This window comes from Podarcis vaucheri, assembly GCF_965113315.1.
Source record: "Podarcis vaucheri genome assembly, chromosome: 1".
Lineage (NCBI taxonomy): Eukaryota > Metazoa > Chordata > Lepidosauria > Squamata > Lacertidae > Podarcis > Podarcis vaucheri.
The window spans coordinates 84,009,197-84,021,792 of record NC_138759.1 but is presented as its reverse complement, the minus strand read 5'-3'; the positions used below and the strand labels follow the sequence as shown (position 1 = coordinate 84,021,792).

Here is a 12,596-nt window from a genome sequence, read left to right as displayed (position 1 = left end):
CGCTTGCCAACCCAGTCCTTTTTTAGCACAGGCGGAGGTTTCCATAGAAACTGCGCCCCGTAGCTCGGAAGGCGGGGCGGGGGGGGAACTCGGCGCGCGCGTTCTTCTCTCCCACTCCTCCTCCTGTGACATCACAGCTCATTACCCGGGAAACGCCAGTGACGTCAAGATGCTGGTGACGTCAATAACCCAAAGGAACGGGCAGCTGTGGAGCGGCGTCGCGGCTAAAGAAGGCTCCAGAACATATTTGTGCGCAAGTTCCCCAATGATCGACATTATATATTTTTTTAAAAAAACCCATGGTTTATTTTTTTTAAGCCGCACTCAGCTCTGGAAGACTTTTGCGTTAGACCCACATTCGAACTGTCAAAACGGAATTGATCGCCAGCAGATTGTCTCTCTCGCTGACTTTTAGATGCAGCTTTCATCGCTCTGACAAAGCCCCGCACACCCCCTGCCTGCTTAGAATCACAGCGCCCCTCCATCCCACTGAGTGCACTGAAGGTCTCCAATAAGCCTTGCAGCGTTTATGTGTATGAGAGGTTGTAGAAGATTAGCAAAACAAGCATTACACATACTGTTGTGTAAGTAACAGAAATATCACTTTTTCCATAGGACAAAATTAATCCAGCATTCAGACTTATATCCCATGTCCAATAACAGCCCCAGTGTTTATGCCATATGAAGGAACAGGCTGCCATACAACTTACTGTCATATTTCCCACCATATAGTACAGTTTTTCTTTTTCTTTTTTTGCAATTATTTAAAAAGAAAAATAACAAGCCTATATTCTTCTCAGCCACCTTCCTATTATTGTTGAGGACAATAGAGAACAAAAGCACATTATTTTAACCGCTGAATGCCGGTTCAGCTGATTTCAGAACTACAGCATTCCAGTTTGGTAATGAGCAACTCTTTTAACAGCAAGTCCCTTCTCAGAATAAATACACTTACATTTCTAGGCATGGTTCAATTTAGATCCAGCCTTTTGCATATTTAGTACATGGCCACTTCCCAAGGAATTTATGTTTTCACATTTAGCCCTTGTATCCAGAGTATTCTTGCTCAAAACACCACACCCAGCTGAGCTCTTTTTTTGTAGCTACTTAGGAAAGGGATCTAAGCAAGCAGCCGGACCTTCACGTTTACACAGAAGTGAACAAGAGTACCTTTAAACTAGGAAGAGGGTAAAAGGAAAACTGCCAATACAACTCCTTTATCAAAACCTATGGATTTAGAATGTTGCAAGCTGGGATATTCACATTCCAGCACAATCTTGTTTTTATACACATTAGTTTTATAGTGTTCTTTGGGGTGGCATAGTTTGGCAGGTCATTTTGTTCTGTACTGTGGTATATTCCAGTTTGCTACTAATTTCAGCTTCCCATTTCTTTGTTTCAAACTGCTGCTAACAAAGGATTCATTCTTCAAGGTCCACAACTTGTTTCACTGAATGTGCATGCACACACACACCAGCAGCAGGTAACTTCTGGCTACACTGCAACTCTCATTTTCTCCACCTATTGGCCATGGTGGGGCTGATGAGAGTTGGGAGTCCCAAAAACATCTGCTGGGCCACAGCTTCCTACTCCTGGAAGAAACACTGGCTGAGAGGGATGATCATTTGCACCTTGATCAATAAACCTCACTGATTTAAACAGGACTCAAACTCTGATAAGTGTACAGAATCGGAAACATTGCTCCTTAGGTTAAGGTACACACATATTTTGCATCTCTCTCCCTCCTCCAGTCTCAAATTTCTACAAATCACAACTCAGTATAAACAGTTCACTTAAGAGCCACGTGACCTCATTCCTTTCCTAACACATCTCTCTTTCCCAAAACTAAACAGCTAACAAAATTATTAAGTGCAGTTAATTTAACACCATTAAGACTTAAAACAGCACCATTTTACTCCATCCATTCTAGAAAATTAAATCCTACATGTACATTTTATTTCACATTCAGAGGCTGCTTGTATATTGAAAAGTTTCTTCCTGCAATATGCAATGATTGAAGAAGACAGCAGTGGTTCTCATTGATCTGATAGAACATAGATTTTTGGCTTAGCACTGTAGCCTGGTTAATGAAAAATATTTAACTGCAGCTGTATCCTTCAGGCTTTTACACAGAATCACTTTTACACAATACTGCCTATCACTTTGTTTTGCAGTCCCTTGCATGTTTCTCTCAAGGTTATGCTTCTGCCGCAGGAAACTCACATTTCCCAAGCTCTCAAAGGATGTCACAAGCTAAAGGAACTATTACTTCCTCCCACCTCTGTGAAATTTGTTGATACAGTGGTACCTCGGGTTACATATGCTTCAGGTTACAGACTCCACTAACCCAGAAATATTACCTCGGGTTAAGAACTTTGCTTCAGGATGAGAACAGAAATTGTGTTCCAGCGGCACAGCAGGCCCCATTAGCTAAAGTGGTGCTTCAGGTTAAGAACAGTTTCAGGTTAAGAACAGACGGAACGAATTAAGTTCTTGATCTGAGGTACCACTGTACTGACTTCCATGTGGATATAGATATGGAATTATCTAGTTCTGATATTCCTTCATAGCAGGTTGTTGGACTACATTGCCCCTGGGGTCCCATCCAACTCTTAAGATTCTGATTCTATGATACTATATTATGAGTGACAGGAGACAGGTCTATCCCAGATACTTGCACACAGAGGCCTGGATTCAACTAACCTGGTGTGCTGAGAGAAGCCAGTGCAAGGGCTCCCACCAGCACAATGGGGCTCTCCATCCCCACATCCGCTCCGGAGGGTCAGGAGAACCCCCCAGAACACGAACCTACTGCACACAAAAAGGGCTTTCTTTAAAAAGCTTTCAAAATAAAGAGATTTTGTTTCACCTATGCCTAGGATGCATCTTCTCATTAAAGGCAGGCAAAGATCGAAGTACAAATGGGCATTCTTAACAATGAGTCTCAAAGGGTAGCATTTAATATTGTTTATACTACTGCACAGTCAGACATTTTATCAAACACAAAAGCCAAAACTACTCGGATGACTCCTTAGACCCATTTTTACACACCTCTACTTGCAAGTAAGCATTAGTTATCTGAACAGAGCTTACTTGCAAAGTAGGATTATACATCAACCAACCAAACTGTGTTCATAATTCAACTTTTTTAAAAAATGCATTAAAAAGAAAAATGTTAATTCAGCACCTGCTTAAAACCTGTTTCCTAACCTTTGCTGTTGCTTAGCTCCAGCATCTGATTTAATTGCTTTCAGCTGCATTTATTTTACTGCATTGTATTGCATTTTAAATTGTTTACACCACCTCAAGACTATTACAGGAAGCAGTATAAAAATCTCTTAATAAACAAATCCCCCTTCAGTTCTAAAAAAAAAAAGCTTTTAAGACTTAGCAAGTATTCTGGGACCAAATGTGCAAGCCTGCTCTGCCCTTTTCAAGTGGCCAAAAGTCTCTAGAAAACAAAAGGGGCATTTTAGGCCAAACGGGTTTGGAATATTTGCCACCCCCTGCCTTTCTCTAAGGTGGCCCAGACTAGGTATTCCTCAGGAACAACACACCTTCTCATCTCACCTTTGGGCACATCGTGAATTACCAGTCAGTAGTAGCCTTAAGGGCTGAAGGACACTTTACGCCAGCAAACACACAACCAAAGTTTACCTCCCAGCTTTAATGTGAAGGCAGGCCATTTGTGGAAGAGAATCCAGACAGAAAGAGAGTGCTTACTTACTCTTGCTCAATCCTCATGCCACCCTTCTTTTTCTACAGCTAGCAGGCATGAGCAAGCCACTCTTAGCTACTTCTTACATGCAAATCTCAGACACACCTTGCTTTGGAGACCCATGTTCCATTCATAGAATCTAGCTATGCTCATAGCATCCAGCCTTGTCCCAGTAACAACCTTGGGAATGAAACAGGAGCCCAGTATAATCCTGAGTAAGAGTCATATTAAATAAAAACCAATTTTGTACTGAAATACTAAAGCTAGTTTCATTTCTGGTTTGGAGATTATCACTTCTGCAATGAATGTACGAAGTGCGAAAACAGGCATCAAGTTAGGCCTCTTCTAAAGAACCTGGCTTGATTTCCCATGGTTAAAAGCAGCAGCAACCAGAAACTTAACAACCATACCCTCAAAAACCAACAAAAATGGAGGAGGAGGAGGAATTTGGGACAACTTTACAGAACAGCATGAGAGATTGGAGCTTTGACACAGTAATAACAGCACAGACAGATTAGATAGGAGTAGAAATATTTTATTACAAGTATCCCAATACAGGCTCAGTGACTGCTGGCTGAGGCTTCTTTACAAGTGGTAGGGAAGGCCTTGTGCTGCTTTACTAAAAAAGCACATCTTCCACTATGGGCCCTCGGTAATGTCTTAGTGAGGAAGAGACTACTTCCTTCACCACCACATGGGGGGAAAAAATAGAAAACCACAGCGAAGAACAGGTAATCCAAATTCCAACTTTTTCCTTTTACTTATTTATTTAAAAAAACCTTGCATTTATAAAGACATAGACTTGCTACCAGCCATTATTCTCATCAGTTGACCAGAAGGTGTAAGCAACAAGCTCTTTTCTGCATCTACTCCCAGAGTGCCAATTGGTGGGAAGTTCTGTGATGCAGTAGAAGCTTCAGATTATTAGGCGCCAATTGGTGTAAAGGTCTTTGAAGGTGATCACAGTTCTAGGACTTGAGACACTGATTGGTGGAAAGATTTGAAGGGGTGAGGGTGGGGGGAAATCTCCAGATTCCAAAATGTTGATTGGCCAGAAAGTGCCAGGGTCCTCCAGGGGCAGCGCCAGGAGGAAGCGACTGTTACGTTCGGGCATTGCGCTCTGTCTCTGCCAGACACTCTCTAACCAGCGCCCGGGCATGAATAATTCCTGCGAAGGAAAGGCACAAGACTTAAGACACACTGAGCAATCAGTTTCATCATACCAACTCAACAGTCCCTTGTTTGCCAAAATTCACAACTGCAGCATATCTCGCCCATGCCAGGCTTTTGTGTATGCCATCCCATGCATGCTGAAGTTTAGTTCATGTAGAAAAAGTGTATCGTGCGGCCTTTTATACAAATGTGCTTGTATAAAAGAAGGAAAGGTACAAGCAGAAAAGCAGAAGAAGGTACGAAGGACAGCTAGACAACCCACTTGCAAAAGTAGGTCAACACCTTACTGTAAGCAAGGGCACAGAAATGCTAATCCAGCAGGTTCTACCTGTTCCCAGTATAATGCAGCTACCTGCATTGAAAAGTGCAGAGCTGACCAATTACATTGGGAGTTGTCTTTAAGGCAAGGGAGACACTTCCCCCTCAATTTCTGCCTGGGCAAGCAGAGAGCTTGAAACTAACTTTTCAAGGGTGAAGAAACTGAAATGAAGGGTTAATTGGATGATATTGCTAAACCAAACATTTACAAAATCTATAGCTATGAACAACAGCAAGCAAGATTTAAGAAATCACAAGAGGGCCTTCTTGGTGGCTGCTCCCAGGCTCTGAGAGGGACTGCCTCTGATTGACCTGCCAGCAGGCAACATTCTTTTTATATAGATAGATCTTTGGTCAATAAGCTGATGTGTAAATAAACTATAATTGGTTTTAACTGGCTATTTTTATTGTTTTGCTTACCAGCTTTAAATGTTTTTATTGCCTTCTTACTGGAGTATTATGTTTTATGGGTGTTAGCTGCCTTGAGAAGCATTTGGAGGAAAGCCAGGCTACAAATTTAACAAACAAGTAATTCTACCCGCCCAGAAAAAAGGACAAGTGTCATGTCTGATTTGTGAGTCATTGTTTCTAGAGCATTTTGGAAGGTTAGGTTACATTTGGGACTTCATAAATTCGCTCAGTTCCAGGCTTGCAGGGCTAGAATGACTTATTTCATGTGCTCCCACACCCCATGACCAGAAGGCACTCAGCTCTCAGGAAGCTTCCTACCTCGCTTCAGCCTCTCCATAGCACTCTTGCTGCCTGCGTAGGTAGGTCGAATCTCCTTGCCCATCTCCTCAATGACTGAAAGCAAGTCTGTGTATGTGCTCTGGGAGCCTTGGGCACCTGGTGGCTTCATAGCCTGTAAGATCAAGGACAGGAAAAATGTGAAAGGCACCCTGGGCAGGAATCCCCCAATGAGCCCCATCAGTGGATAGGCCTGAAGAAGGGCGTCCGCTTGCGCAACAGGCCTTTCCTCCCATCTCCTCTCCCCATGCCTCCCTAAATTGACTGGTGGGGTGGGGGGAACACCCAGAACAGCACACAGTAGGAGTAAAAGAGGGGCTGTTCTGTCTGACAGGCTGCGTTGCTTGCACAGATTGAATGATTGTCATTTCACCATGTTTTCCCAATTAGTTCCACCAGCCAGCAAGATCCCCCCTCAATTCCAAAGTAGAAACTCACCTGCACGTAGCCCATCGAAGGGGGCCCAAAATCGTTGAAGAGAGGTCGGAAGGGGGCAGAAGCTCCAGAGATGGCTCCAGATGGAGATGGGACACTCGTGGCTGAAAGAAATATGAGAAGAAAAGGGGAATTTAGTCAACAGTGTCCTGGGCTCTCTCCTATACCAGACTTAACAAGGCTCATTACAGTGGTACCTTGGTTTTTGAACAGCTTAGTTCACAAACTACTTGGAACCTGAATGCTTCAAACCCGAACTTTTTTTGGAATCTGAATGTACTCCGTTCTGGGGGGGGTGAACTTCCATTTTGAGTGCCACACTTCTGTTGCCTGCTCACTTGCAACCCGACCTGGGCTTCTCTTACTCAGCGCCGGCCGTGCTGGCCACCCGGAAGCAGCTGCACCGCTGCCACGGCCAATGCTGAGCGAGGGAAGGCTGCGCCGCCGCAGCAACCACCCCTTCCTCCAGTACCGGGTGTCACCCGCGGCCGCCGCTCCGGGCCCCAGAATGACGCCAAGCAGCTCAGCCCCAGAAGTGACTAATGCAGCATCCCCTCACAGGGTGTGGGACAGCATGCTGGTGCCACCACTGCAATAAGAGTTCTTCAGTGAGAACACACCCAAGCGGCGGGGGCTGCTTGTGCCAGCCCTGAAGTAGGTGAGGAAGGGGTGCTGGGGGGGGGTAGAGATCCAGAAGGTGGCGGGGAGAGAGAAGCCGACTGGCTCCTCAGAGAGAGAACTTTTGCCTCCCTTCCCCCCGCCCCCGAACTCCTCCTTCACGCACCCCATATGTTCGTCCCTCCAATGGCAATGGGTAGATCACTGCCAGTTTTTTATACTGGGTAGTAGACTGCAGCCTGGTCTATTGCTTTCATTTTATGGATCAATGGTCTCATTAGATAGTAAAATTCATGTTAAATTGCTATTTTATGAGTTGTTTTTAATTGCCTGGAATGGATTAATCCATGTTGCATTACTTTCTATGGGAAAGCGCGCCTTGGTTTTGGAACGCTTTGGTTTTGGAACAGACTTGTGGAACGGATTAAGTCTGAGAAGCAAGGTACCACTGTAAGAGGGGTATAGCATCATAGAATCACAGAGTTAGAAGGGACCCCAAGGATTATCCTGCCCAGGAACACGCAGCTGTCCCATACAGGGATCGAACTTGCAATCTTGGCATTATCAGCCCCATGCTCTAAGAAGATGAAGAAGAAGAAGAAGAGTTTGGATTTGATATCCCGCCTTTCACTCCCCTTCAGGAGTCTCAAAGCGGCTAACATTCTCCTTTCCCTTCCTCCCCCACAACAAACACTCTGTGAGGTGAGTGGGGCTGAGAGACTTCACAGAAGTGTAACTGGCCCAAGGTCACCCAGCAGCTGCATGTGGAGGAGCGGAGACACGAACCCGGTTTCCCAGATTACGTGACTACCGCTCTTAACCACTACACCACACTGGCTCTCTGTGTCCTTCCCTGCCTTTCCAGTGTGGGCATGGCCACTGCCAGTCAAGGGGCTTTGCTGGGCAGTGCCTGACTTATATGTCTTTCAAACACTCCATGGACAGAAAGCTGCTGCTCCTGATCCTCAAATGACCATCCTAGCTTCTCCCTGAACACTTACGCAATATGGTTGGCACAAATCGCACAGCTGGAAAAAGAAGAGGAGTTATTTTTGTTGTAACTTGTCCTGGAAGTCTACAGTAGGGGAAAGGGGACTGGGTGTGGTTCCTACATCAGGGATTAATACACTGCCAGTCCTAGACACACATCACAGGCTCTTAACCATTAAAATGCAGGGTTTGTATCACCCACTTCTATTGCAAAACAGGACAAACTAATTCACAACCATCTTCCCATAAAGTTTAAAAAATGTACACATGCTTTCTTTTCCAGACAGCTATATACCACAAGTGATTACACAAGCATGCACAAAAATGCAGGTAGCAACTTTGGGGGATTTATTTGCAAGAGTGGCCAACTGGAAATTATATAACATGATGATGGTGACTATAAAAATATTCCTGGCTAGTATTTTCCTACAAGTTTGACAGGACATCAAGTTTTCATGTACACAATCAATAAACACTTCATTCATTCATTCTCCTTCCACTAACAAGAGCAGGCATAGGCAAACTCGGCACTCCAGACTTTTTTGGGACTACAACTCCCATCATCCCTGACCACGGGTCCTGTTAGCTAGGGATGATGGGAGTTGTAGTCCCAAAACATCTGGAGGGCAGAGTTTGCCTATGTCTGAACAAGAGAGATTGTATAGGCCTGTGATGGGGAATTGGGATTACCTGAAATATATGGTGGCATTTTTGTTTGTTTTTAAAATGCTGTACTGTTACCTCAGAATAAAGTGTATAGCCTTTCCCTTCACACAGAAAGAGGGGAGAGCATATTAGTAACAATGAATGCAATGAAAGTTGTAAAAAAAAATGTAGCCAGTCAATTCATTGGCACACATGTGGTATTAGAGAACTACATATACCATATCTGGGGTGTTAGATCTGAATGCAGTTCAAGAATGTCTAGTTTACTCCTATCCATTTTTGCCAGTCTGGAAATGTTACAATTGCTCATGCACAACTGTGTTGTAATAACTGAGCTTCCTTTGTTAGGCCTGAACTAAAAGCAATCCCTTGCCCTCACAACAACTTGTCACTCACTTTAGATTCTAATATAGAATTGCATCTAGGTGTGATCTTGCTTTATTTATTTTCACTTGAAAATGTCAACAAGACTTTTTAAAGACAGAACAGCATGAACAATTAAAATGTACTGATCAAATGAACGCTCAGCACTTCCCCCAGGCTTTTTCAGTGCTGACCACAGAAGGTTGTGGTTTTGTGTTAGCTTCCTGCAGCCCAACATATAAAGGCAACAGTTGTTCTCTTAAGGGAGCGAAAAGAGAAGCCACCTCCACAGGTGATAAGAATATGTCACTATTCTCCATTAGTTTGAATTCCACCACCATTCCTTGCTGCCCCACTCATTGTGCATTTCTCACCCTACCCATGCAAGCATCACAATAGCAGCAATCCATCACTTGTACAATTGATGTTATAAATCAGCAAATAAATACTGTTAATAATAAATATATTATGCATTCATGAAGGGTGTGTGCACATGCTATTAATCAGACTAAAAACCACTGAAACTATTAAACTCTGATAGAGTTTCTAAAAATAGAAAGTCTGCAAACATTGAGCCCTTAATTGAGAAAATTCCCGTTTTCAGATTCTTTACAAGCAGAGTGGGAGCTGTTGTGCCAGTAATAAGAGTTTAAGTATGTAGTTTGTGAAGCATCTGGAGTCAATTTGTAGGGGGAAAGGAGATTGAAAGCAAGTTAATTATTTCGATTTGAGAGTTCCAGAAAGAGAAGAACAGCAGCTACTTTATTAAGAGGATTACTTCATTGAATCAGAGACTAGGCCATTATAGAGATTATTAGCTAACCCTATTTGTTACTGTAAAGTTGAGCCTACATTTTCTGCCCCATTTAGTTGTGTGCTTTTGTTTGTGCAACAGATGCACTTACAGCTGTCACAAGCAAAGCCACCAAAACCACACACAACATTGCAAATGCTTCCTGTAGAACTGTGTTAAGGTAAGTGCTCCTTCACAATAGTTTTCAAAAGCTAATACAGAAATAATAGTCAGTTTTCTTTAAACTGTTAATAAAGGTGGTATTCTATCAACTTTTCAATGATGTGCAGCCAATGGCTTCACACCAAGAGCAGGTGCTGGCCTTTCTTACCTTTCAAGGTTTTAGCCAAAAGAAGAAGCAACCACAAATGTAACTTTGTGTGTGTGTGTGTGTGTGTTTTTGCAAAAGTGCTTTAAATTGGTACACATTCAGCAGGTCAAGGGAGCTAGATCCCAGGCTTCTGATAAATGGAATCACACCCACCCACCCTAGTCTCTTAACCTACAAATTTCAGATAGAAGTGTGCCAAAAAGAGGGAATGTGTACTGGAGAAAGGGGCTGGCATAGCAATTAGCTTCAGAGATCTCCTGGAAGCAAGCCAAGTTACATAAAAGAAGAGGGTTAAAAGCCAATGTTCCTGGGAATAAATCCGTCCCATTACCCAACTGTGGCAGACAGGCAGGTTCTGAGTGAAATTCAGCCAGTAGCTTTTAAATCACAAAATGATGTAAAAAAAATTGAAACGTAATCTAAGCCCCAATACTAGGATCCAAACATTTTGAGGAATTACTATCCCTATCCATAATTTTTTCCTAGTGGTACCTGTACATTGCCACATGCTAAAAGGCTGGGGTAGGTAGACCAGGATCCACAGGTAGATCTCTGATCTACAGTAGATCAGCAAAGATTGTTTAACAGCAGCAAGAAAAATGTGGTTTTAAAAATTCTTCTGAATGACGTTGCTGAGATTAAGAAAGCTAAGGGGGAGGGAAAACAAGGAGTGGGTTTTGTAGGACAATTCTAATACTGAAAACAAATCCTAGGTCTGCCCATAAGCTCTGAAGCATCCTGCTCCTTAATTTTAACAGTACTGTTTGCATCTCCCTTTGCTGGTGGGTCTTGGGAGTTTTGGTAAAGACTGAAGGAGATCCCTTGCTAGAGGATGCTCCACCCAAGAAGGAAACCGAAGTTACAGAGAGACAGAGGAACCTGCCGCGCCACTACTCTCTACAGTTTCACCCCTCCTTGCTTATCCAAGAAGTCATTCACCCGACACTCAGGCGACAACAGCCATGGACACAGCGGGGCATATTTCTGGGTAGAGAAGGGGGTTTGCTGATTCACTCTAAACACGCCTTTCTGCCTCACACACGCCTTTCCTAAGAATTCAACTTTCATTTTGTTTTCCCCGGCAGGATTCCCTGAACAGCTGCTACTCTTCCTACATAGGAGGAACGCAGTGACGAGTAAAGCACATTCGCACGGTCTGGAATGAGTTAGGGTGTCCCTTTTTTTTCTTTTTATAAATCAAGTACACACTAAATCCTAATTCCAGGATGCACATCTCTCCTTTCGCGGCGAGGAGACCGGAGTCCTGTATTGCAAAGCAGCTGTAAAAGGCCGGGAAAACCCTGCCGGGGTTGGGTTGGGGGGCGGGAGAGGAAGAGACACAGAGAGAAGACGAGGAGGAGGAGGGGACTCGTCGGAAGCGCCGGCCACGGCCCAGGCGACTCCGCCGTGCCGCCTCCGCGCCCTCGCTCTGCCCAGGGGCCAGGTGGGGCCGGCGGGGAGAGGGGGGGTGTCTCTTACCGACCGGCGGGGCTCCGGGGGCGGGGCTGGCGCTGCTGCTGCTGCTGCTGGTGCCGGCGGCTCCGGAGCTGGTGGGGGCAGGCGCGATGGGCTTGTAGGACATCCCCGACTCCGCGCTCTCTGGTGCTGGCTGGCCCGCGATTGGCGCGCTGCTCCGGCTCCGGCCGCGGCTGCCGCTCCTCGGATTGGCGGGGAGGCTCCCGCAAGCACTCCCCCCGGCTGGCAGGGTTCTGTCCTCCGCCTCAGCCGATTGGTGGCAGACCCCCTCGCTCCCACCTCCCAATTGGCCGCGTCCGTCTCCCACTCCTCCTCCTCCTCCCTCCCTCCCTCGTCTCCTGCCTTGTCCCGGCTTGGTCCCCGGCGAAGAGCGGGCTCCTTCCTGGCGGTCCGAGGAGGCGCGCGCACGCGCGTTTCACAGCCAGAGGCGCCCGCTCCCCTCGGAGCGTGCCTTCGCCGCGGTCCTCGCGCCCACTGTTCCGGGAGGACTGACCCTGAGAGGAGCGAGCACGCGCGCCTCCGACCCCCCCTTCCTCTCCTCTCGAGCCAACTAGCAGAGAGCCCAGCAGAGCGGCCGCTGCCGATGACGCCCTCGGCCCGCGTCTACGTGTCCCGCTCCCTCCCCCTGTGACCTCACCGCGCAGCATAACACCCTGCTCGTCTGTCGCCATAGCGACGAGAGGGCCTGGCTGCGGCCTAGTCCCCCGCCGCGGTGCTAGGCTAGTTCTGTGCGGCCGTTAAGCGGATGGTGGGATCGGGGCCGTCTCCGCTGTCTCTCCCCCCCCCCCTCCCTGCAGTGCCCTCGTTGCCTGAGTGTAGGAGAGAGGGTGAAATTAAAAGATACCCGTGCCGTAGAAAACAATACAATAGCGAGAAAGCAAACATAGAAGAAGAAGAAGAAGAAGAAGAAGAAGAAGAGTTTGGATTTTGATATCCCGCCTTTCACTCCCCTTCAGGAGTCTCAAAGC

General features: G+C 45.8%; 1 protein-coding gene across 2 annotated transcripts; it reads right to left on the bottom strand.

The window, feature by feature from the left end:
- Window positions 1-4,237: 4,237 nt before the first annotated feature.
- Window positions 4,238-12,146, bottom strand: CDK2AP2 (cyclin dependent kinase 2 associated protein 2). 2 transcript variants are annotated; one of them, XM_082221917.1, is made up of 4 exons: window positions 12,122-12,146; window positions 6,395-6,495; window positions 5,939-6,071; window positions 4,238-4,886 (listed from the first exon to the last, which is right to left on the bottom strand). In XM_082221917.1, the coding sequence occupies exons 2-4, from the start codon at window positions 6,407-6,409 to the stop codon at window positions 4,819-4,821; spliced, it is 216 nt and encodes a 71-aa protein (XP_082078043.1). In that variant the 5' UTR covers window positions 6,410-6,495; window positions 12,122-12,146; the 3' UTR covers window positions 4,238-4,818. The 2 variants fall into 2 exon arrangements, with proteins under 2 accessions (XP_082078043.1, XP_082078044.1); XM_082221918.1 differs by lacking the exon at window positions 12,122-12,146 and adding an exon at window positions 11,632-12,070.
- Window positions 12,147-12,596: the final 450 nt, after the last annotated feature.